Below are 24,877 nucleotides of genomic sequence, written 5' to 3'. Positions count from 1 at the left end.
AGAGATGCCAGAGCAGGGGGGAATGAGAGGGGGAACACCAGAGCAGGGGGAATGAGAGGGGAAACGCCAGAGCAGGGGGAATGAGAGGGGGAACACCAGAGCAGGGGCAATGAGAGGGGGGAACGCCAGAGCAGGGGGAATGAGAGGGGGGAAACACCAAAGCAGGGGGGAATGAGAGGGGGAACACCAGAGCAGGGGGAACGAGAGGGGGAAACACCAGAGCAGGGGGAATGAGAGGGGGAGAGGGGGAATCGTAGCAGAACATATTTCTTTTTAAACCAAAACGTAGCAATGTCAATGTAGCCTAAATAGCATGTTAGTACTGTATGTAATTTCAGACGCAACCTAAGCCACAACAGTGTGGTTCCGAAGGTAAAATCCAATTCATTTTCTCCATAAGGATTTAGATTATCAGCCATAATGTCTAAACCATTCGAGGTAGACTGACCCCAAGCTACGAGGTTGTAAAACAAAATGTTCTGCTCCTGTAGAAGCCACAAGTCCGTATAAAATGAACCATGTCAAACATATTAACGTTAAACATTACAAAGTAAAAGAAAACATTAAAAAACAGGATCATTACAACACTAGTACTGTTGCCCCAAATCTGAGTACTTGTTCCTCCTCTGTTTGTTCAAACTATTGTCCCAAGTTGGATTCACTGGATAGACTCGTCGTAAATCATTCGTTTCAGCCTGATGAACGCCACCTGTTCATGAGTGTCTGATCACTCGTGAGATTTGATCATTAGCATAATCAATGCCCCTGAAGTTACCACACGAGGCTGCCTGTTCTGCTCCATTTCAGGGAAGGTTTCACTCACAAAAATGTCACCAAAACATTTTTACGCCGCAGAACTTCAAGGCATTGAGGAGGGGGCGATTCCAGGAGTTTATAAGTTTTATTTTTGCAGGGTGCAAATGTTCTACCACAACAAATTCCTTCCCGAGAATATTTAGCAGAGCCACCGTCGCTGCGTCCGGGGCTTATAGCGCAGCTCCTTATCCCACTTCACAACAACAACAAACTCTGAGCTAACAAGCTAACGCTACACGCTGAAAATGTCAAGTTTTGAAGAACATTTGGATGTTACAACAAGTCAGACCTGCTCGGTTCTTTCAGGGAATGATTGTAAAGATTTACAAAGAATATGTTTAGGGCATTTCCTCTCTAACTGGGAGGTTTTGGGACTGATTGGTGGGATTGCTGTGGACGAAGTACACACGGAGATACACTGGTTAGAGATAATGAGGCGTAACCATGAATCAGCTCATTTAAATATCTCACGTTACTGTATTGTGTCAACAGTTAACTTCCTTTAATATTGTATGTGGAATTTTCTTTTGCGGGGTGCAAATGTTCCACCAAAACAAGTTCCTTCCTGAGATTATTAGCAGAGACACCATCACTGCGTCTGGAGCTTAACGCCGCCCATGATGATTGTGATTGGTTTAAAGAAATGCAAACAACCCAGAGCACTTTTTCATCCTATCCTAGAATGTATCTGTGGTGTAGCCAGACTTTACTCCACAGCACTGCGGAGATAGAACCGGCAATGTGAGACTATAGACCAAATATGAGAAAAAGTTACCTATACTGAAACTTTAAATTTGGTTAAATTACTCACAAAGTACCTCAACCTTGTACTAAAGTATACTTATAGGGCTGGGACGATATGCTTTTGTCCTGATTTGATTATTTCCCGATCGATACAAGGGTGCTGATTGGAGTATTGGGGTTTTCTTTTCCTTCTTAACCCTTGTGTTGTCTTCCCCGTCGACCATGATGCAACTTTTTGTCTTTTTCGACACTTTTGTAACTTTTTTGGAAGTTTCTGCGCTTTTTTGACGTTTTTTTTAAGCTTTTCTTATGTTTTTGTCATTTTTCCTGACGTTTTGGAAAATTATCCTGACATTTTTGTCACTTTTTTCCAAGTTTTTTGTCACTTTTTTCGATGTTTTTGTCTCGTTTTTCAACGTTCTATTATCAGTTTTTCTTTACATGCTATAGAATTGACTAAAACACCCAAATTCAATGAAAGTAGTGAACTGATCATTTATTTAACTTGTGAAGAGCGTCGTATTGAACCATCCACGTTACTTAGTTTTAAATTTGGTTGAAAGAAACCCACATTTCTGATGTAGAAACTTTTTTGAAAGTGGGTCAGATTTGACCCGAGGACAACAGGAGGGATAAATAAGAAAATATCATCATCATCATGAGACATTTCTAATAACTGATAGTTTTCTAAGAAGAATGAACATCACATGTCAGTCAGTCAGTCTGACATTTATTTATATGTAATATAATGACACATAATATAATAGTTAATGTTAGAAAAACTAAAATAAGGACGTTTGGACAGTGGCTGTCAGCGTCTGATGCAACGAAAAAGGCGTCTTTTAGCGTGTTTGTGTAACGCACCGGGGAGAGCAGCAGTTAGATATGATTTAGAGAGTAGTACATAAGGAGGTTGGTTGGGGGGGTAGATGGGTCAAACACAGGACTTTCACCCAGGAGAGCAGGGTTCACGTCACGCTTGTCACGCTTGCTATAGTCGTTTTTCTTTCCTCCTGCATGTCACAGAACCGTACGCCCACCCACAACCTTTTCCTAAACATTACTGCAACAAAAGGGACGGCAATAGTCCCGACCAAGCGCGTTTACTTATAGCGCTAAAGGGACGACAATAGTCCCGACCAAGCACGTTTACTTATAGCGCTAAAGGGACGGCAATAGTCTCGACCAAGCGCGTTTACTTATAGCGCTAAAGGGACGACAATAGTCCCGACCAAGCACGTTTACTTATAGCGCTAAAGGGACGTCAATAGTCCCGACCAAGCGCGTTTACTTATAGCGCTAAAGGGACGTCAATAGTCCCGACCAAGCACGTTTACTTACAGCGCTAAAGGGACGTCAATAGTCCCGACCAAGCGCGTTTACTTACAGCGCTAAAGGGACGGCAATAGTCCCGACCAAGCGCGTTTACTTACAGCGCTAAAGGGACGGCAATAGTCCCGACCAAGCGTGTTTACTTATAGCGCTAAAGGGGACGCCAATAGTCCCGACCAACCACGTTTACTTATAGCGCTAAAGGGACGACAATAGTCTCGACCAACCACGTTTACTTATAGCGCTAAAGGGACGGCAATAGTCCCGACCAAGCACGTTTACTTATAGCGCTAAAGGAGACTTTTAGCGTCAATAAGAACGACAAAGGCACCTGACCAAGCGTCTATATTTTACGAGATGGGTGTGAGAACGTGTTGTTTCTGTTAATATTAAACTGTTTGCATGGTAGAAAGCCAAAATACTGCTGGCTTTCTCACGAGATTAGCCAATGACTAACCTTGTGAAAAGATAGATAGACAGACAGACAGACAGACAGACAGACAGACAGACAGACAGATAGATAGATAGATAGATAGATAGATAGATCCTTTTATTAATCTTTTGCAGGAAATGACAGTGTCACAGCAGCTTCAAGACTGACATAACACCACACATTTATTCAAATATACCCATACCAATAAGTTAAAATACAAAAATATAAATGAAGGAAAGTTATTTTTGTGCATTATAGAGTCGTATAGCAGCTAGACTGAAGGTGCTGCTGTTTATCACCTTCAGGAGGTGGAGTGGGTGTGCAGGGTTGGTCAGTATTGATCCTAGTTTATTTAATGAAAAGCACAGAATCCTCCTGAGGGCAGAGGAGATGTCCTGCCTTACCAGAGATTGGACACAACATTGATTTTTGTATTATGACTAGGGATGCACCGATCCGACTTTTTCAGTCCCGATACGATACCTGGGCTTTGAGAATCTGTTGATACCCCATACCGTTGTTTAATTAATAATACACTGTATACCTTCCACCTTATACCTTGTGGAAGAGACTGAAGGCACCAGACTTTCCTAACTAAACATTACTTTCCTGTAATGCATTGCCCTGCAACATGAACTACAACTACTATTTCTAGTCATTATCTTTATTGTGACTATTATTGCCACTGTGCATCACACCCCCAACCGGCACCGTCAGACACCAAGAGCCACTGGCCTGGGTCTGTCCCAGGTTTCTTCCTAAAAGGGAGTTTTTCCTCGCCACTGTCGCATTTACTCATTCCTGCATGCTCTTGGAGGAATCACTGGAATTGTTGGGTCTTTGTAAATTATTGAGTGTGGTCTAGACCTACTATATCTGTAAAGTCTCCTGAGATAACTCTTGTTATGATTTGGCACTATAAATAAAATGTAACTAAGACAGAATAACATAGATGTAATGTATTGAATTCTTATTTATTTGTACACTCAACTCTTCCTGCATGCGACACTGTCAGGGTTTTGGTATTGTTCCGTCTTATTGTGGTAATCTTGTTTTTCTGTTATATTCTGTTTCCTGTTTTATTTTGTAGTCTGTCTTGTCTCCCTTGTCCAGCTTACTTCCTGTCTGTTTGTTTCCCACCTTTTTGATTGTTCTGCCCCACCCTGATTTGTTCCACCTGTTGTATCACCTGTCCCTTGTTAGTGTTCATTACCTGGTGTATTTAGTCCCTGTTCTGTCTTAGTCTCTTGTCGGATCATTGTTTCATTCTGTTTGCTGTTTATTCTGTTGCTGTGTTTCCTGATGTGTTCTCAATGCTGTTGTGGATTCTGTGTTTCGTTTGTTCCTGCCTGGCTACCTTCCTGAGGACATTTTGCGTAAGACTCTTTTTGTTTGAATAAATGACCTCTAACTGCATTTGGGTCCAATCCTAGTCTTTCCTGACTTACCGTGACAGACACACTTGCGACAGAGGGGAAAAAAACAAACAAAACTGGATCGGCCCGTGGATATGTTCATTTTTCCGATCCCCGATCGAGCTATTTTGTCAATACTGGGACCGAGATCCGATCCTAATATCAGATCGGTGCCCCCCTAATTATGACTGCATGTTACTCATGAGAAAAGCTGCTGTTGAAGGTTAGTTAGTCACTTGGTGTACTTTGTTGTGAGTGCTGTAAACTGGCTCCTTGTTTGCGCAAGTAAAAATGAACTTTGAGAAGAACTCCAGTGATTCTGTCTATTCTTTAATAAATAATCATAACAGTTAACCTTTGTGTTGTCTTCCCCTCGACCGTGAACTTCTCGTCCTTCTGGGTCAAAACTAAAAATGTTTTCGGCCCTTTTGTATATGATTTAGGTGGGGTGTTTTTTTTTGTTTTTTTTTACATGTTTGTCACACATGGTCAATACACCTAATTTATTTGACATTATACCTAATTTTGTTAGAAAAATAAATAATTATGACTTATTTTGAGTATCTAGAATAGTTCAGAGGATGTTGAGTGGATCACAGACTGGTATCGGTCAGTAAGTTTAGTCAGGATATCCTGTTTTGAACATTTCAAATGCTATACATTGTATTAAACACTAAAAACTCAATGAAAGTAATCATCTACTTTTCCTGGGAAGAACGTTGTGGTTCCATACGTCCAAGGTACATCCATGTTATTTAATATTAGGCAATTTGGCTGAATATTGATCTCTATCTGATGTAAAAAAAAAAACATTAAACGGGTCAAAAAGGACAACACAAGTGTTAAAGTTACCGGCCAATCTGATTTTATTTCATTAGTTAAGAACATAACGTGGATCTTCTGCTTTCGCTCGGATCTGATGTAGTCTCCGTCGGCGGTACCGTAGAAACGGACCATATTTAGGTAAATCATTGGGAAAACAGATCACAATACCTACGATTTTTGTGATCAACGCTGTAAAACTTTTCATCGTAACTACAGTAGTATACTGGCAGCAGCTTCGCCACTAAACTATACAGTTTACTATTACTATTTACAGTACGCATACTGTTTTTACAGTTTCTTACTGTATTTGAATTTACAGTGATATACGGGCTGCAGTGTAATTCCCGCCTTTTCCTTTATTTTCCCAAGATGCATTGGTGTTATCCCTCTTGTTGTCAAAAATAACGCTCTTCACAAGTTAAATGAATGATCAGTTCACTACTTTCATTGAATTTGGGTGTTTTATTTCAATGTAATAGCATTTGAAGAAAGAAACTGATACGTTGAAAAAAGAACAAACTTCAAAAAAGTGCAGAAAAGAATCGACAGACATTGGAAAAAGTTACAAAAAACGTCGGGAAAAGTGACCAAAACAAGGTGAAAAACCACAAAAGTGGTAATATAACACGTGTTGTGGCAAACAAGAAAGCACTAGTGCCCCCGGCGGAGGGAGTACCTGTCAACGGCTTGGGAGTCGTGAATTGGGCATTTCACTCTTCTCAAACTGAAATGGAAAGTACTTTTCAAAAGTCAGCTGTTTAGCTCCGCCCACATTTAGCCCAACCCTGATCTGCGTACTGCAGTCAGGTGCAATCAGTTCATTGGCTGGTCAATTCCCATGATGCAAGGCGGTAAATAGAGTTGTTAAAAATGCAGTTTGTTCGAAATACAAATGTAACTCCATGATTTCCGTTTATTAAACGCGTCTGATTAGAAGGTAATGTTGTTGTTGACTGGTAATTGTCATTGTTGTGCTGGTTTACATTTGTAACCATGAGTTGAGTGACTGTTACGTTTTGATAAGAAGAGCTGGAGTATTGCAGCATTAGACTTAGAGCAGTAATAGGATTCCTTCAACCATTAATCTGCTATGTGTCACTTCACTAGCGGCCCTTTTATGTCAAGTGATGCAAGATCAGCAGCTTTAGAGGGGCCCCTTTTTCGCACGGGTCCCTGGGCCGGCCCCACCAGAACACCCACGCTGTCTTCGCTATAAATGTGGTTATGTTTTAACTTAACTGTGTTGTAATAAAGCAGGAAAGTGTCTGTTATAGGCAAGGAAGGTTTCTTGCATTATTAAAGAAAATAAGTTATTTGTTTTAACTTAAATTATGAAGTTAAACCGAGTAATACGAAGTTAAATCAACTAAAAACACCTTTAACAAAACTAGAACACTGTAGTTACATCAACCTCAGTTGCAGTTAGTTTTTTTTTTTTTAATTGCTTACACACTACAATTAAAACTTTCCCACAATTGGCAAAACCTTACACTCAAGGAGCAGAACAATGGCCTACATTTGCACAACTGTAAGCACATTGTCAGCTTCACACTTTTTGCTAAACATTACACACACTTGTATGCATTTGACAGACATTTATCATGTCATTTCCTTGCAATTTCAAAGCAAAGGCTTTCAAATGAACACACCCATGAACCAGTTGGTTCAACACAGCCACCAGGTACGCAAACACATGATTGCTTAATTGTAGACACACCAATCGGGTTTAAGCACTATATAAAATGCAGCAGGTAAGTTCACCTGCTTTCAACCAAAATGGAAGGAGTCACAAGAAGAAGACAGTGAGAGGGGGAATCCACAGATGAGGAGGCCGAGGAAGAGGCCCAGCCAGAGGTAAAGGCCGAGGAAGAGGCCCAGCCAGAGGTAAAGGCCGAGGCCGAGGTAGAGGCCCAGCCAGAGGTAAAGGCCGAGGCCGAGGAAGAGGCCCAGCCAGAGGTAAAGGCCGAGGAAGAGGCCCAGCCAGAGGTAAAGGCCGAGGAAGACCTGAAGCCGGAGAATATGCTCAAAGAAGAGGACCACAGATAGATAGATAGATAGATAGGACTTTATTGTCCGTGTACACGGAAATTTGTCTTGCAATACACGCTCCAACAATCACAACACGACAGCCTAAAAACAAGAGCTAAAAAACAGAGGCATCAATAAGACATACATAGATACTTAATTAATATGAGGGGGGGGGGCCCTGCCCTGCAAGAGTGGTCTTCAATAGCCATAAACATATAGATACAAGTAAAATAGATCAAAGTAAAAATAGGGGGGAACTATCACTTCTTTGCCCTCCTGTGTTGATTCAGCAGAGACTTTCATTCATCAAATGAAAGTCACGCAACACTAGTGGACCATGTTGTGAACCACGGATTGATGCTGAGGGAGGCTGGACTAAGAGTTCAGCCAAATCTTAGATATACAGTGGCATCATAAGGATATTTCGACAAGGAAACAGGTAAAAGAAAATCTCTCTACAGTTACAGTAATCAGCTGCTCACCGATGCACCATATCAGCACGTTTGATACCCCTCCCTGTGACATTTGAGGATTGAGGGTCGAGAACGAGAAGGAGGAAGAGGGCCCATATTCACGCGAGGGTTTACGATCTCCGGCCCCAGGCTCTGGTACCCCCCCCATTCAGGCCATGGAGGACGCCTGTGATCAAGTCGAGCCCCAGCTGTGCAAGGATGGATTCGACATTCAAGAAGGTTTCTTGCCAATGAGACTTATCGCCTGTGATGTTCCAGCTAGGCGAAGAGATAATGTCTAGTATTTTCTGTACTTTTACAGATCTTTTTTTTTGTTTGTTGTTTTTTCTGTGATTGTAACCTGTACTGGATACCGTATTTTATGTTTGTTGTTTGCGGAGCTAACAGTGTTATGCACACTACTGTAGTAGCATGAAAACTGGGACTTGTTTTGTTGTTGATTCTCCATGTTGACATGTTGACTGATTTGGGTATATGGAGAGAAATAAAATGATATTTTCCTCAGTCTGCAGCATTGATCTTGTGTAGTGTTTGATGAACTTATTGTATATTTGTACTTGCTCTGTGTTCTTCATTTACAGTACTCCAATCACTGAGAAGTAGAATTGCTAAAACTGTTTTAGGTTAGCAACAGCAGTGTGTATCTGGTTCAAACGTAAGTCAAATGAAATGTGTGTTTCATATGGTAACAAAATATGTTTTTTATAAAAGTGAAGGAGTTCAAGTACCTTGGAGTCTTGTTGGCGAGTGAGGGGACAATGGAGCGGGAGATTGGTCGGAGAATTGGCACAGCAGGTGCGGTATTACATTCAATTTATCGCACCGTTGTGACGAAAAGAGAGCTGAGCCAGAAGGCAAAGCTCTCAATCTACCGGTCAGTTTTTGTTCCTACCCTCACCTATGGTCATGAAGGCTGGGTCATGACCGAAAGAACAAGATCCAGGGTACAAGCGGCCGAAATGGGTTTCCTCAGGAGGGGGGCTGGCGTCTCCCTTAGAGATAGGGTGAGAAGCTCAGTTATCCGTGAGGAGCTCGGAGTAGAGCCGCTGCTCCTTCGCGTCGAAAGGAGCCAGTTGAGGTGGTTCGGGCATCTGGTAAGGATGCCCCCTGGGCGCCTCCCTAGGGAGGTGGTCCAGGCACGTCCAGCTGGGAGGAGGCCTCGGGGAAGACCCAGGACTAGGTAGAGGGACGTCCAGCTGGGAGGAGGCCTCGAGGAAGACCCAGGACTAGGTGGAGGGACGTCCAGCTGGGAGGAGGCCTCGAGGAAGACCCAGGACTAGGTGGAGGGACGTCCAGCTGGGAGGAGGCCTCGAGGAAGACCCAGGACTAGGTGGAGGGACGTCCAGCTGGGAGGAGGCCTCGAGGAAGACCCAGAACTAGGTGGAGGGACGTCCAGCTGGGAGGAGGCCTCGAGGAAGACCCAGGACTAAGTGGAGGGATTATATCTCCAACCTGGCCTGGGAACGCCTCGGGATCCCCCAGTCGGAGCTGGTTAATGTGGCTCGGGAAAGGGAAGTTTGGGGTCCCCTGCTGGAGCTGCTACCCCCGAGACCTGACCCTGGATAAGCGGACGAAGATGGATGGATGGATGGATAAAATAGTGTATAGTTGTTGCAAGAGTATTTCATTTCGCAAAGGGTCTGAGGTGTTCTGCTAATTGGGTGTAGTGTTTTGAAAAAGACAGTCCCTGTTTTCACAATTGTGCTTAAGCAATTGAAAAAAAAATGTAAATTACCATGAAATTCCTTACAGTGTATAAATACAGGGGATATATTTGTGTTTCAATTTACAATATGATCAGCTGTTCACTGTGACTTTAGCCTATACGTTAGGTTTATAACATGATGTCATCTGTTCTGACATACAGAGTGAAAAAGCCATTGATTTGGTCTTGGTGGAGCTTGTGTGTAACAGAAGTTCAAGCATCTTAAATGTGTGTTAACTGTATGCATTTTGTGTCAAAGCAACAAGAAATGTGTTAATTGTACGGCCTACACAGACGGATGTTGTGCTAACTGTGTTAAGAGTTTAGGAAAGTTGTTACAAGTATTGAAAAAAGTACCATAGCGATCGGAAAAAAACTGTAAAGATGAACACAAAGAAAGCAAGAATAATTGCTGCACGAGGGAGAGGAAGAGGAGCACCAGGACAGTTCTGTCTCTGTCTCCTTGTTTTCATAAACCGTACCTTCTATAAAGCTACTCTGAGACGGCTCATTCATTTTTGGTATTTCATTTCTGCAGCAAAAGAAACAATATACATGCATTTACTAAACCCAACAGAACAAAAACGTAGAGAGACTTCAAGAGAAACTGCAGTCCAAAACACAATCTATGATCGATACAATATACTACTGTCTGTTATTATTGTATAAGGGCAGACCTGGCACATGTCAAATAATGCAGTTTCTGTATTTCCATGTGATGATAGTGTTCTGTATGACATTGTTCTATGTGACTAAATGTTCCTGTTGGAAGAGAACATGTGTTAGTGTGTCGAAAACGACCATCACTTGTAACAGACTGTCCAATGTTCAAAACATTACATCATTCATTCATATCTTTAAATACATCTTGCACAATCATTGGTTCAAAAAACTAATATATTGTGAAATACCATTGAAACGTTACTTTAGATCAGCCACACACAAGCTACCCATAGTTTCTCTGGGTCATCATTGGTACCATCATTAAATATTGTCGTACAAAATAGGTGATACATGTTTCATTATGGTACTAGATGTAAATACATCCCTGTGAAAGTACTGCAGTAGTAGAGAGAATACTACAGGCATAGTGGAGTCATTGAACAAAACCTGAAATGTATTAATGAAAAACAATACAGTACGATCACAACATAGGTTTACAGTTTTTTTACAATCACGTTGGTACTAATTTCAGAACCTTGACGTCATTTTTCAAAACTCTAGACACAAAACTCACAACCAATGATCAAAATACACAATTTACAAAACTCAATTGCTTGGATACAGTACACATAAACCAAAGATGAGCTGTTCAATATGACACAACGTAACCTCATAGTACTACTATTTCAAAAGGCAATTCACACATTACATTTCAGATGACTGTCTATTCATTTCATTACAATCATCTAACTATCAATCGATACAACTACTCAAAATGATGAGTATCTGTTGTATAGTATATATATAGTAATAGTCGTATGGAAAGACAAACAATATTCCATGTTTAGATCATGAAAGTTTCAAGATAACGAGATTCATTGTCACCAATTAGACTACAGTATCTATGGATATAATATTTCATCATCATTCTTTACTGTAATGTACTACTGTTTACCAGACACTGTTACTATGGTCCTATGTACTACCTTTACTGTAATGTACTACTGTTTACCAGACACTGTTACTATGGTCCTATGTACTACCTTTACTGTAATGTACTACTGTTTACCAGACACTGTTACTATGGTCCCATGTACCACCTTTACTGTAATGTACTACTGTTTACCAGACACTGTTACTATGGTCCTATGTACCACCTTTACTGTAATGTACTACTGTTTACCAGACACTGTTACTATGGTCCCACGTACTACCTTTACTGTAATGTACTACTGTTTACCAGACACTGTTTCTATGGTCCCATGTACTACCTTTACTGTAATGTACTACTGTTTACCAGACACTGTTTCTATGGTCCCATGTACTACCTTTACTGTAATGTACTACTGTTTATCAGACACTGTTTCTATGGTCCTACGTACTACCTTTACTGTAATGTACTACTGTTTACCAGACACTGTTACTATGGTCCCACGTACTACCTTTACTGTAATGTACTACTGTTTATCAGACACTGTTACTATGGTCCCACGTACTACCTTTACTGTAATGTACTACTGTTTATCAGACACTGTTTCTATGGTCCTATGTACTACCTTTACTGTAATGTACTACTGTTTACCAGACACTGTTACTATGGTCCCATGTACTACCTTTACTGTAATGTACTACTGTTTACCAGACACTGTTTACTATGGTCCCATGTACTACCTTTACTGTAATGTACTACTGTTTACCAGACACTGTTTCTATGGTCCCATGTACTACCTTTACTGTAATGTACTATTGTTTACCAGACACTGTTTCTATGGTCCCATGTACCACCTTTACTGTAATGTACTACTGTTTACCAGACACTGTTTCTATGGTCCCATGTACTACCTTTACTGTAATGTACTACTGTTTACCAGACACTGTTTCTATGGTCCCATGTACTACCTTTACTGTAATGTACTACTGTTTATCAGACACTGTTTCTATGGTCCCATGTACTACCTTTACTGTAATGTACTACTGTTTACCAGACACTGTTTCTATGGTCCCATGTACTACCTTTACTGTAATGTACTACTGTTTATCAGACACTGTTTCTATGGTCCCATGTACTACCTTTACTGTAATGTACTACTGTTTACCAGACACTGTTTCTATGGTCCCATGTACTACCTTTACTGTAATGTACTACTGTTTATCAGACACTGTTTCTATGGTCCCATGTACTACCTTTACTGTAATGTACTACTGTTTACCAGACACTGTTTCTATGGTCCCATGTACTACCTTTACTGTAATGTACTACTGTTTATCAGACACTGTTACTATGGTCCCACGTACTACCTTTACTGTAATGTACTACTGTTTATCAGACACTGTTTCTATGGTCCTATGTACCACCTTTACTGTAATGTACTACTGTTTACCAGAAACTGTTTTTATGCTCCCACGTACTACCTTTACTGTAATGTACTACTGTTTACCAGAAACTGTTTTTATGCTCCCATGTACTACCTTTACTGTAATGTACTATTGTTTACCAGACACTGTTTCTATGGTCCTATGTACCACCTTTACTGTAATGTACTATTGTTTACCAGACACTGTTTCTATGGTCCTATGTACCACCTTTACTGTAATGTACTACTGTTTACCAGACACTGTTTCTATGGTCCTATGTACCACCTTTACTGTAATGTACTACTGTTTACCAGAAACTGTTTTTATGCTCCCATGTACTACCTTTACTGTAATGTACTATTGTTTACCAGAAACTGTTTTTATGCTCCTATGTACCACCTTTACTGTAATGTACTATTGTTTACCAGACACTGTTTCTATGGTCCCATGTACTACCTTTACTGTAATGTACTATTGTTTACCAGACACTGTTTCTATGGTCCTATGTACCACCTTTACTGTAATGTACTACTGTTTACCAGAAACTGTTTTTATGCTCCCACGTACTACCTTTACTGTAATGTACTACTGTTTACCAGAAACTGTTTTTATGCTCCCATGTACTACCTTTGAGACTATTTACAGTATTGACAGTACTGCACTGTATGTATGCAGGCCCTGGAATTGCTTGTCCAATTCTGCCAACTCGTTACTGATGATTGAGATATATACTTTATATATATACTGTATATATACATATACATATACATATATACTCGTAACACATTGTTCGCCCTGCCCGAAGGGTTTTTACCAAGATGTTTGGCTAATTGCAATGTAGATGAGAACCTGCGGCCAAATCCACAAGACAGGGTTGATGAATATGTAGAAGTACAGTAATCACTTCTTTGTTTTGCTTTTTACTGTACAAGCAAGTTAAGGAACACTGCATTTGATGTTTTACAGTACTACTGTCTTTTCTTTTCTATTTCATAGCTAATTATTTTGCTTTGATTCAAATAAACCTATGTTGTGATCGTACTGTATTGTTTTTCATTAATACATTTCAGGTTTTGTTCAATGACTCCACTATGCCTGTAGTATTCTCTCTACTACTGCAGTACTTTCACAGGGATGTGTTTACATCTAGTACCATAATGAAATACGTATCACCTATTTTGTACTACAATATTTAATGATGGTACCAATGATGACCCAGAGAAACTATGGGTAGCTTGTGTGTGGCTGATCTAAAGTAACGTTTCAATGGTATTTCACAATATATTAGTTTTTTGAACCAATGATTGTGCAAGATGTATTTAAAGATATGAATGAATGATGTAATGTTTTGAACATTGGACAGTCTGTTACAAGTGATGGTCGTTGTGAGTTTTGAAAAATGACGTCAAGGTTCTGAAATTAGTAGCAAAGTGATTGTAAAAAACTGTATTTGAAAGCAAAATAATTAGCTAGGAAATAGAAAAGAAAAGACAGTAGTACTTGTAAAACATCAAATGCAGTGTTCCTCAACTTGCTTGTACTTCACAGTAAAAAGCAAAACAAAGAAGTGATTACTGTACTTCTACATATTCATCAACTCTCTTGTGGATTTGGCTGCAGGTTCTCATCTACATTGCAATTAGCCAAACCTTAGGGCATGGCAAACAATGTGGTACAAGTATATATGTATATGTATATATATGTGTGTGTGTGTGTGTGTGTGTGTGTGTGTGTGTGTGTGTGTGTGTGTGTGTGTACTACTTATTGTGTCCAACACAGCACAGAGCGATGGAAAGCAGAGGAACAAGAGCCCTCTTGGCTGACATTGACCCTTATGTGGGCGGCTCTGCCCACATAATGACATCTTTTAAGGTTCCCCGGCTCGAAAAACTGCAGGAGCACTTACGTAGGTGCTGAGCACGCAGTTGCTATGCAACAATTTGTCGCCGGCAGCATCCATGTTGGACCTGAGTGGAGAGCAGCAGTCAGGCGGAGGCGGCAGCATGTTTCTGCAGCTCCCTGGTAGGCGAGCTGTCAGAAGATTGGATTATTTGAAAGCTTAATGGGGGGGAGGGGGGAGGGCACTGCAGCAGCAAAGAGAAGTACAGTACAGAAATCTCAAAGACGACAGGATGTACTGTACATACGCCGGAAAAACAGACGAAACTGGGTTAGAAAAACAAATCAAAGTGACACTAATGTGAAGTAAGCGACTGAACAGGCCTGCATTTGAAAGAATGCTGTGCGTCCAAAAGCTGGCCGATGCCCATCTTTCAGTCCTTCCAGAAAAATGTGGAGTTTTTTTGTGATTGTTTTGGGCTAAAATCCTTGATTATGCGTCACGTTTTCTTAAAAAATGTGATGGAATATGCGGGATATTTATGCAATATCATGTGATGAAACTGCAGGAACTTGCAAAAACGGCGGTGTCATCGTGGCTTCATCGCGGGGTTACAGCTTGTCGATGACGTTCACGTCACGTAATGACGTCACTTCATAACGTTCTCATGGCAGCAGGGGGAAACGGCTGCTTTTGTGTGAAGTAAATGCAACATGTTTTCAACTTTCTGCTAAGATATTTGGGACTTTTTGCAACGAAAATGCGGGGATTATGACATCATGCGAGCCCTGCATATGTTGCGCGGAAATCTGCAAAAACTAAAGTGCGGCTTATCAGAAATTTGGGTTTCTTTCAACCAAATTGCCAAAAATGAACATTGATGGTTCCATTTAACGCTCTTCTCAAGTAAAATGAAGGATCAGTACACTATTTTCGTTGAATTTTGGGGTGTTGTATTCAACTTTTATAGCATATTTCTGCATTTTTAAACTCAAAAATGAGATTTAGTGTCCATGAATTCCAATAAGTGTAAAACTCGTTGTATGCAAAAAGACTGGTAGTGGTGGGGGGAAACAGCATCAAACGTAAAAGTGACAAAAATGTCGAAAAAAGGGTCAAAAACGAAGAAAAAAAAAACGTTGAAAAAGAAATAAGTGACAATAACTGGAAATAAACTTCAACAACAAGTGCTGGAAGCCTAGAGGGGGAAATTATTTTTGAAAAAGTGTCAAAATGTCTCCAAAATGAGGAGAACACAAGGGTTAAAGTGGCGTGGAATAAATAAAAAGATCACTCTGGGAAACTGTGTTTTATACCGTATATACGGCAATTACTTCTGTTTTTTGTCTGCATGTATTTCTACATACAAGCAGACAGAGGGGCCGTCTACACGGAAACACTTCTTGGTGTAAACGCACCATGTTGTGGGTCATTTTGGCCAATCGTCCAAACGAGTCCTGTAAACGCACCGCCAGAAGACGCACTTCTTTGAAACCTGGTCCTAGGGTGAAAACATTAGAAAACGCCGCCCTTGCGTCTTCGTTTGGACGGACAAGCCGCACACTTGCATATCGATGACGTTTTTGTCACTTATTTTAATGCTGTTTTTATACATGGTCAATAAACCTAATTCATATGACATTACACCTCATGTTTGAGTTAAAAAACTGTAGAAATTATGAGTTATTTTGACCAATAGTTAAGATCAGAGCATGTTGAGTGGTGAATGTCACAGTTTGCATGTCAAATGCATTAAAATGGAATAAAACGCCCAAAATTCAATGAAAGTTATCATTGATTTTACCTGCAAAGAGCGTTGTGTGGGTTCCATACAACATACATACATACATGCATGCATGCATGGTTTCTTTTGGGCAATTATGGTTGAAAGCATCCCATATGTCTGATATTAAAAACTCAAATGTGACCCGAGGAAAGCACAAGGGTTAAGTCGTCTCGGTGTGTCTCGGTGACTCTGACATGCTGTCGTATAATATTCGGCTCATTTGGTTTGCTATTGTGAAGAGGAATCTTTTTTTCAGGTATTTTAACAACCTGAGATTGTATCTGGACTCAAGCTGTTGGAGCTCCAGTGCTGAAAACAACAACACAACATCTCTCATCCTGTTTGGAGCTGGAAATGGATTTGGCTCATGTGAGAGTCATGGTCTGAGTCAGAAATCCACATCATGATATCCTTTCTGTCTGTCTGTCTGACTGTCTGTCTGTCTGTCTCTCTGTCTGTCTGTCTGACTGTCTGTCTGTCTCTCTGTCTGTCTGTCTGGATATCTGCTGCTGCCTGGCTCTGCTTCTCTCCGGGGTTTAATTAGAGCTGCCGAGTTCTGGGTGAATTATACAGCTCCTGAACGCACCTGAGAGAGAGAGGGAGGGAGAGAGAGAGAGAGAGAGAGAGAGAGAGAGAGAGAGAGAGAGAGAGAGGGGGAGAGAGAGAGAGAGAGAGAGAGAGAGAGAGAGAGAGAGAGAGAGAGAGAGAGAGAGAGAGAGAGAGAGAGAGAGAGGGAGAGAGAGAGAGAGAGAGAGAGAGAGAGAGAGAGAGAGAGAGAGAGAGAGAGAGAGGGAGAGAGAGAGAGAGAGAGAGAGGGAGAGAGAGGGAGAGAGAGAGAGAGAGAGAGAGAGAGAGAGACAGAGAGAGAGAGAGAGAGAGAGAGAGAGAGAGAGAGAGAGAGAGAGAGAGTTCCTTCATTACAAGTAAAAAGTACATCATTAGTGGCAATCCGACCACAAAAAATGCCACTGGAGGGAATTTGAAACCATTTCCAACGCTTGCTGGTGCAAATAATGAGGTCCACCATCGTCTTAAGGTTAACCCTTCATTTTCTAAATGCATTCATAAACACACCTACAAAAAGACTGACTGTGAAAGATCAACAACGAGCAGACGAGATCTAAAAACGTCACTCGCACACAGCCGAGGTTGAAAAACTGTGTGGCTTCCCAGATCCTTATTCCTCCCCCATTACCTGTGATTCCCTTTCTCACCTCTGATTAGCACACATACACACATACATACACACAGGTGCGCAGGTGACGCAGCGTATACCACACACACACACACACACACACACACACACACACACACTTGTGTGTGACTTCTTCTATAGTCAACTTCCTGTTCACATGTGGTCAAGGTCGCTCTAATCTAAAGTTAGCAACTTCGTTAGGTATGAATGTTAAAAATAATTATTTTGCACAAAATAGAGGAGACAATAACCTGGTTTCTTTGGCAACTTAGAGAAAGTGTTAATGTGCACATTCTCTATTCAACAGTCTACGACTCCGTAATGAGATAAGATATGAAAATGTTATGAATACGACATATGATGTCCTCCTTCTTTCATTTGGCATGACATTTATACCATCGTGATGTATGGTGCTCAGTAAATGTTAGACAGGTGTGAAAAGTGTGACAACATACCCCGCTGTCTCTACATGTCTGCACATCCTTACAGAATCACAAGCTAGGGCTGCAACTAATGACCATTCTCATAGTTGATTAATGTGTGGATTATTATTTGAACGTATGAGTTGTTTTGTCTCTAAAATGTCAGAAAATGGTGAAAAATGTGGATCAGTGTTTCTCAAAAAAGCCCAAGATGACGTCCTCAGATGTCTTGTTTTGTCCCCAACTCAAAGATACTCAGTTTACTGTCCCAGAGGAGAGAAGAAACTAGAACAATATTCATATTTAACACGCTGACATGAGAATCGTCGCTGAGTGCAGATGAACGTGGGATGATCGTGCCACCTGGTGGTCACTGACTGGAAGAAGAGAAACTTCCCAGTTTTATATTTTATATTTTATAATCCAGTCAAGAAAATCCCAGACCAACAGGAAGCCCAAAATCCCCTCTGATTCTGAACCTATGTAGCCCACATAATGAATAAAGATGTATTAAACTGTAAACATTGGACACAGTGCTGAGAAAAGGTATCCTAAATCACCATGGAAACATCTGAGAGTACAGGTGATTCATATGTGTAATTCCTGGGGGGGGAGAGAGAGAGGGAGAGAGAGGGGGGGGTAGTCAAAACCAGGCTTTTTCTATAGTTTTTGTTTTTTTGGGACCATTTTTCAAGGATTTTGTTGCCTTTTTTAGTTTTGGTTCTGAAGGTTTTGTCGTTTTTTCCGTCATTTGTCTCCTTTTGACGTTTTTGCCGTTTTCTTTCGAATATTTTTCAGAGGTTTTTGACGGTTCTTTCAACGTTTTTCTCTCTTTTTTCGTGTTTTTTCGATATTTATGTCGCATTTTTCACCACGTACAGACGTGTTCATGGACCCCCCCTAGAGAGTTGGAGACATAGTTCTCAACCCCCCAATGTTTTGCACATTCTATCTATATGTAAATAAAACTAAAACATTGGCTACATTTTGTATAAAGTGTGTTTTTATAGCTTATCACAGACAGTCATAAAGTGCTTCAAAGGCCAAATAAATAAATAGGCCTACATTAAAACGCTTCTTTCTTATCTTTATGTGTAATAAACGTTGCTGTATAAATATTTCTGTTTTCACGCATTATTATTTTTAACCCTGAACGCACCATGGCAACATTCCCCATTCTCTGATTGGTCAGTTGGCCGCTGTTTTTGACAACGTCACACCGAAGATGGCCGCCTGTACCGGGAGTAGAGATGGTGAGTTGTTGATTTTTACCGTGTCAGTGGATTTAAATGAAGCAGTTCTGAGTCAGACATGTTTTCTTCACCTGTGGATGAAACTCGGAGTCCGTCAGACGTCAAACTGCGCTGGAAGAGTCTCCGCTAGGCAGTTTGTTACGGAGCTAAACGGCCGGAAGCTAGCAGGCTATGCTAACATGCTAACAGGCAGCCTGCATGTAAATCTCTCTGAATGTAAACAGTAGTAATGTTACCTGCTGGATGTAAACAGGTATACAGTAGTAATGTTACCTGCTGGATGTAAACAGGTATACAGTAGTAATGTTACCTGCTGGATGTAAACAGGTATACAGTAGTAATGTTACCTGCTGGATGTTAACTTTAACACAGACTGAACTCATGTTTAAATGAAAAAAGCTAAACAGTGAAATTAACTCACACAACATGTTATTTATTTAAATAAAGAGGTTATTCACTGTAAACCTTTCCTGTTTCTGTGAAAAGTAAATCTACCTCTATCTATCCATCTATCCATCTATCTATCTATCTATCTATCTATCTATCTATCTATCTATCTATTTATTGAATATTGTTTATTTGGCACAATAAAATCAAGGCAACGGTAACAAGAAAAAAAGTGCAGGTTAAGAAAACCCCTAGGGCCTTATAGAAGAAATCCCATCCATCCATCAATCTGTGTGTGTGTGTGTGTGTGTGTGTGTGTGTGTGTGTGTGTGCGTGTGTTAGCTAACCTAAGTTGCCTCCTCCTCCCTCAGGTCAGGACAGCATACTGGAGCCCCTGTGTTTCCCGGAGCAGCCCACCGACACCCCCAGCGCTCCCGGCGCCGAGCTGGCGCTGCTGTGTCCCTTCTGCCCCGAGTCGGTCCCTCTGCAGCACAAAGACGTCCTGCTCAAACACCTGCTGCTGGAGCACAAGCTGGTCATCGCCGACGTCAAACTCATCGCCGACCTGCCAAAGTAGGAAACACCCCGCACTCTGTTTTACAGCCGAACCCTCCGTGGGACGTGAAAGGTGAGCAGTGATGCCTGTTCCTCTTCTCTCTCTTTCTTTCCAGGTACATGTTGTACTGGAAGGGCCGATTCTTGGAGCAACCGCTCACAGATTTCTGCAGCGTGATCAAGACGAACTCCACCGGCCCCGTCGGTGAGTAGAGTCCCACCACAGCTGCATTTAAAGCAGGGATGCACCAAATCCAGGATTTGGCTACGGGTTCAGCTGAATATTGGGCTTTTTGACTTAGATTTTTTTCCCACTGAACCCTACGCTTGCACTCCGCGCGCTACGGAGGGACCCTCATTATGCTACAGTGGAAGTGTGGTGATATTTTGAGCATTGTTAGTGGTCTAGAAATAGCCATTTCTTTTTACTTTACCCTCTGCCACGACGACTAGCGTTATAAGCTAATTAGCTGTTTGCGCTAAAACTGGTCACATTGGATTAGCATGTAAACAGATCCCAGAGAACGGTCGAACTCGGACACATGTTATTAACCCCTAGGTTCATTTTGCGCCGGATTTGTCCTTTTAAGGGGCGTCCACGCCAAGAGTGATAACTACATCGATGTGAGCAACGACAGTGCTGAGCGTTAACGTTCTGTTGACTGTGGAGCCGAGCACGCACCGCACGCTCCAGCTGATAATAGTGAATAATACCCTAATACAGCAGACATTCGGCGGCGCACATATATCCTACATATGTGTGAATTTGCGCACACTTCATAAACCCCAAAAAATATAGGTTCATTGTTTACTGGCTGTTTAAAAATCCAAAAATCACAGAGCTGAAGGATCGCAGCCCCACCGAGGGGAGAAGTCACGCCACCAATGAAAACACATCTCTGCCATGTCATGTTGTAAAATCAGAAGGATTCTGATTGGCTGTCAGTGTTTCTATCGTTCATAAAATCACAGTTCTCCACTGTCGTTATGTGGTGTGGATCCACTGGAGTCGGAATGATTTTTAAATCTATATATTTATAGTTATCGTTCTTGGGGTGGACGGTCAGCTCAAGCGATTTGACGTCTTGACTTCATCAGGCTCCAAGCAATCTAAACATGCAGTTTCATTTGGAGCCTGTGTTTCACTAACCAGTAATTGTTGTTGTTGTTGTTGCAGAGAAGCAGGAGGACTACTTCCTGCTGTGCGACGTCCTTCCAGAGGACCGAGACCTCCGAGAGAAGCTCCAGCAGAAACGACTGGTGAGGTTTCAAACCTGTCTCCGTGCCACAGAGTCAAACTCTGGACTCAGTCTCTCATCTTCTACCAGGAATCACAAATCTATTCTCTACAAAAAATGTCCACTGTTTTTTGGACGCCTCAGTCCAAGCGTTGGGTGCTGTTCCTCTGACAGAGTTGTTGTGTCCGCGGCAGGAGGAGGTGCTGGAGCAGCAGCAGCAGGAGAGAGACGACGGCAGCTTCCACCGCCTCTGCATGTTCTGCAGCGAGGAGTTCACTGGAAACAGGTAGATCAGCCGCTATGGAACTCATCATCAGCAAATGTGAAATCTATCAGAACTGTAATAATGCTGGAGAGTCAATCGTCGTACGGGACAACCTTAAAGTGCTCATATTCTGCTCATTTTCAGGTTCATAATTGTATTTAGAGGTTATATCAGAATAGGTTTACATGGTTTAATTTTCAGAAAACACCATATTTTTGTTGTACTGCACATTGCTGCAGCTCCTCTTTTCACCCTGTGTTCAGGTCTCTGTTTTAGCTACAGAGTGAGACCTCTCACTGCTGGAACATCTTTGTTGGGGGTCACACATGCTCAGTACCTAGGTAAGGACTACACGCTCAGTAGCTAGGTAAGGACTACTAGCCAGTCAGAAGCAGAGTATGAGGGCGTGCCCTGACAGTAGCTAGGTAAGGACTACTAGCTAGTCAGTAGCAGAGTATGAGGGCGTGTCCTGACAGTACCTAGGTAAGGACTACTAGCCAGTCAGGAGCAGAGTATGAGGGCGTGCCCTGACAGTACCTAGGTAAGGACTACTAGCCAGTCAGAAGCAGAGTATGAGGGCGTGTCCTGACAGTACCTAGGTAAGGACTACTAGCCAGTCAGAAGCAGAGTATGAGGGCGTGCCCTGACAGTACCTAGGTAAGGACTACTAGCCAGTCAGAAGCAGAGTATGAGGGCGTGCCCTGACAGTACCTAGGTAAGGACTACTAGCCAGTCAGAAGCAGAGTATGAGGGCGTGTCCTGACAGTACCTAGGTAAGGACTACTAGCCAGTCAGGAGCAGAGTATGAGGGCGTGCCCTGACAGTACCTAGGTAAGGACTACTAGCCAGTCAGAAGCAGAGTATGAGGGCGTGTCCTGACAGTACCTAGGTAAGGACTACTAGCCAGTCAGAAGCAGGGTATGAGGGCGTGTCCTGACAGAACAAAGCAGGCCTGTCTTGTTGCACCGTCCAAATGTTCTTCTAAACTTTGCATTTTCGGCGTGTAGCTCGCTAGCTCGAAGGTTGTTGTCGTTTTTTTTCCCGATGAGAACGGAGTTTGAGAACGACAACACACAGAGAGAGGAAGGGGAGGGACATCCTAGAGATGTACTTCTGTTAGTTTCCCGTAGCGATGGGATTTTGTTTCATGAAAATCCTCCTAAATCCGCCCTTCCCACCGTCTTGTTTTCAGGGCGTCTCTGCTGAACCACATGGCCCGAGAACATTCCTTCGGCATTGGACTGCCGGACAACATCGTCTACTGCGACCAGTTTCTGGACACTCTGCAGAGCAAACTGGACAAGTAAGAGCTGACACACACAGGGTCAGAAATAAACACACACACACACACACGCACGCACGCACACATGCACGCACACGCACACACACACACACACACACACACACACACACACACACACACACACACACACACACACACACACACACACAGAGACACACACACACTCGCACACACGGATGGACACACACACACACGCACACACACACATGCACACACCAAGTCCTCCTGCTTCACTGTGTGTGTGTGTGTGTGTGTGTGTGTGTGTGTCTGTGTCTGTGTCTGTGTGTGTGTGTGTGTGTGTGTGTGTGTGTGTGTGTGTGTGTCTCTATGTGTCTGTGTGTGTGTGTGTGTGTGTGTGTGTGTGTGTGTGTGTGTGTGTGTGTGTGTGTGTGTGTCGTCAGTCTGCAGTGTTTGTACTGTGAGAAAACCTTCCGGGATAGAACCACGCTGAAGGATCACATGAGGAAGAAAGCTCACCGCCGCATCAACGCCAACAACAGCACGTACGACCGCTTCTACGTCATCAACTACCTGGTAAAAGTCCCACAGACTCACAGACTCTGCTACAACGTAAGAAAATAATAACTACGTGAAGAGTTCATCAGAAGCTGGACCCAGAACATGTTTAAACCTGACAAACGTCAAATAATGTCATGTGATGTATATTAGTAGGGATCGACCGATACTGATTCTAAGTAGTTAATGAAACCGATATTTGGAACCAATAAAAAATTAAGCTTTTGGAATATTACTCACTCCAACGTAAAACTGTGTTTAAATGCTTAAACCCTTGTGTTGTCTTCCGGTTGACCACGCACTTGTTGGCTCACAATTAACACATTTTTTATTTTTATTATTTCTATTTTTTTTTTGTTTTTTACAGTTTAAAAAAAAAACATTTTTAACACATTCTCTGATGTTTTTGTCCCTTTTTTCCGACGTTTTTCTATTATTTTTTATTTATTTTTTTATTTATTTATTTATTACAGTGCACATTAATGAACAAGCTAACATTTCTGTACAGACTGTAAATGAGCCAGGTTATAGCATAAATGCTAATTTTCACCTGTAGTCCCGAGGCAGCAAGACAACAACAACAAGATAATACAACACAAAAGAATATGACAATATACAATATCAAGCAAGAAAAACATTAGCTCACATTCAGGCAGATTACATTAGAGATATATATACATTAGATATATTAGATACATACATACATTTGATGCTATTTTTCACTAACACCAACTTATTACCACTAGTTTTACACTTATTTTTGGAATACATGGTCAATACATTTCATTTATAGGAAATTATACCTAACGTTGAAATGATGAATTATCGTGACTAATATTAGAGGAACCTATGTTGATGGATAATCACAGACGTGTGTATCTCACCACCAGACCTCTCACTGCTGTAACATCTTTGTTGGGAGTCGCACATGTGCAGTACCTAAGGACTACTAGCCAGTCAGAAGCAGAGTATGAGGGCGTGCCCTGACAGTAGCTAGGTAAGGACTACTAGCCAGTCAGAAGCAGAGTATGAGGGCGTGTCCTGACAGTAGCTAGGTAAGGACTACTAGCCAGTCAGAAGCAGAGTATGAGGGCGTGTCCTGACAGTAGCTAGGTAAGGACTACTAGCCAGTCAGAAGCAGAGTATGAGGGCGTGCCCTGACAGTAGCTAGGTAAGGACTACTAGCCAGTCAGGAGCAGAGTATGAGGGCGTGCCCTGACTGTACCTAGGTAAGGACTACTAGCCAGTCAGAAGCAGAGTATGAGGGCGTGCCATGCTAGCAGCTAGGCGAGCATTATAACGTGTGTTACAAAGTGACCACGTTTGTC

General features: G+C 41.8%; 1 protein-coding gene across 3 annotated transcripts in view; it reads left to right on the top strand.

Moving 5' to 3' along the window:
- Positions 1-19,237: 19,237 nt before the first annotated feature.
- znf277 (zinc finger protein 277) overlaps positions 19,238-24,877 on the top strand; it is a 9,136-nt gene continuing 3,496 nt past the window's right edge. For 2 of the 3 annotated variants that reach the window (XM_078256365.1, XM_078256364.1), the window contains exons 1-7: positions 19,238-19,285; positions 20,044-20,245; positions 20,344-20,432; positions 21,405-21,487; positions 21,660-21,751; positions 22,923-23,033; positions 23,435-23,567. In XM_078256365.1, coding sequence (XP_078112491.1) covers positions 19,258-19,285; positions 20,044-20,245; positions 20,344-20,432; positions 21,405-21,487; positions 21,660-21,751; positions 22,923-23,033; positions 23,435-23,567 — 738 coding nt within the window. In that variant the 5' untranslated portion in view covers positions 19,238-19,257. Of the gene's footprint in view, positions 19,286-20,043; positions 20,246-20,343; positions 20,433-21,404; positions 21,488-21,659; positions 21,752-22,922; positions 23,034-23,434; positions 23,604-24,877 lie in introns of all 3 variants that reach the window. The other variant, XM_078256363.1, reaches the window with a different exon arrangement.

The sequence above is a fragment of the Sander vitreus genome, chromosome 8 (genome assembly GCF_031162955.1).
Source record: "Sander vitreus isolate 19-12246 chromosome 8, sanVit1, whole genome shotgun sequence".
In the NCBI taxonomy this organism is placed as follows: Eukaryota; Metazoa; Chordata; class Actinopteri; order Perciformes; family Percidae; genus Sander; species Sander vitreus.
This window is presented reverse-complemented; position numbering and strand designations above follow the sequence as displayed.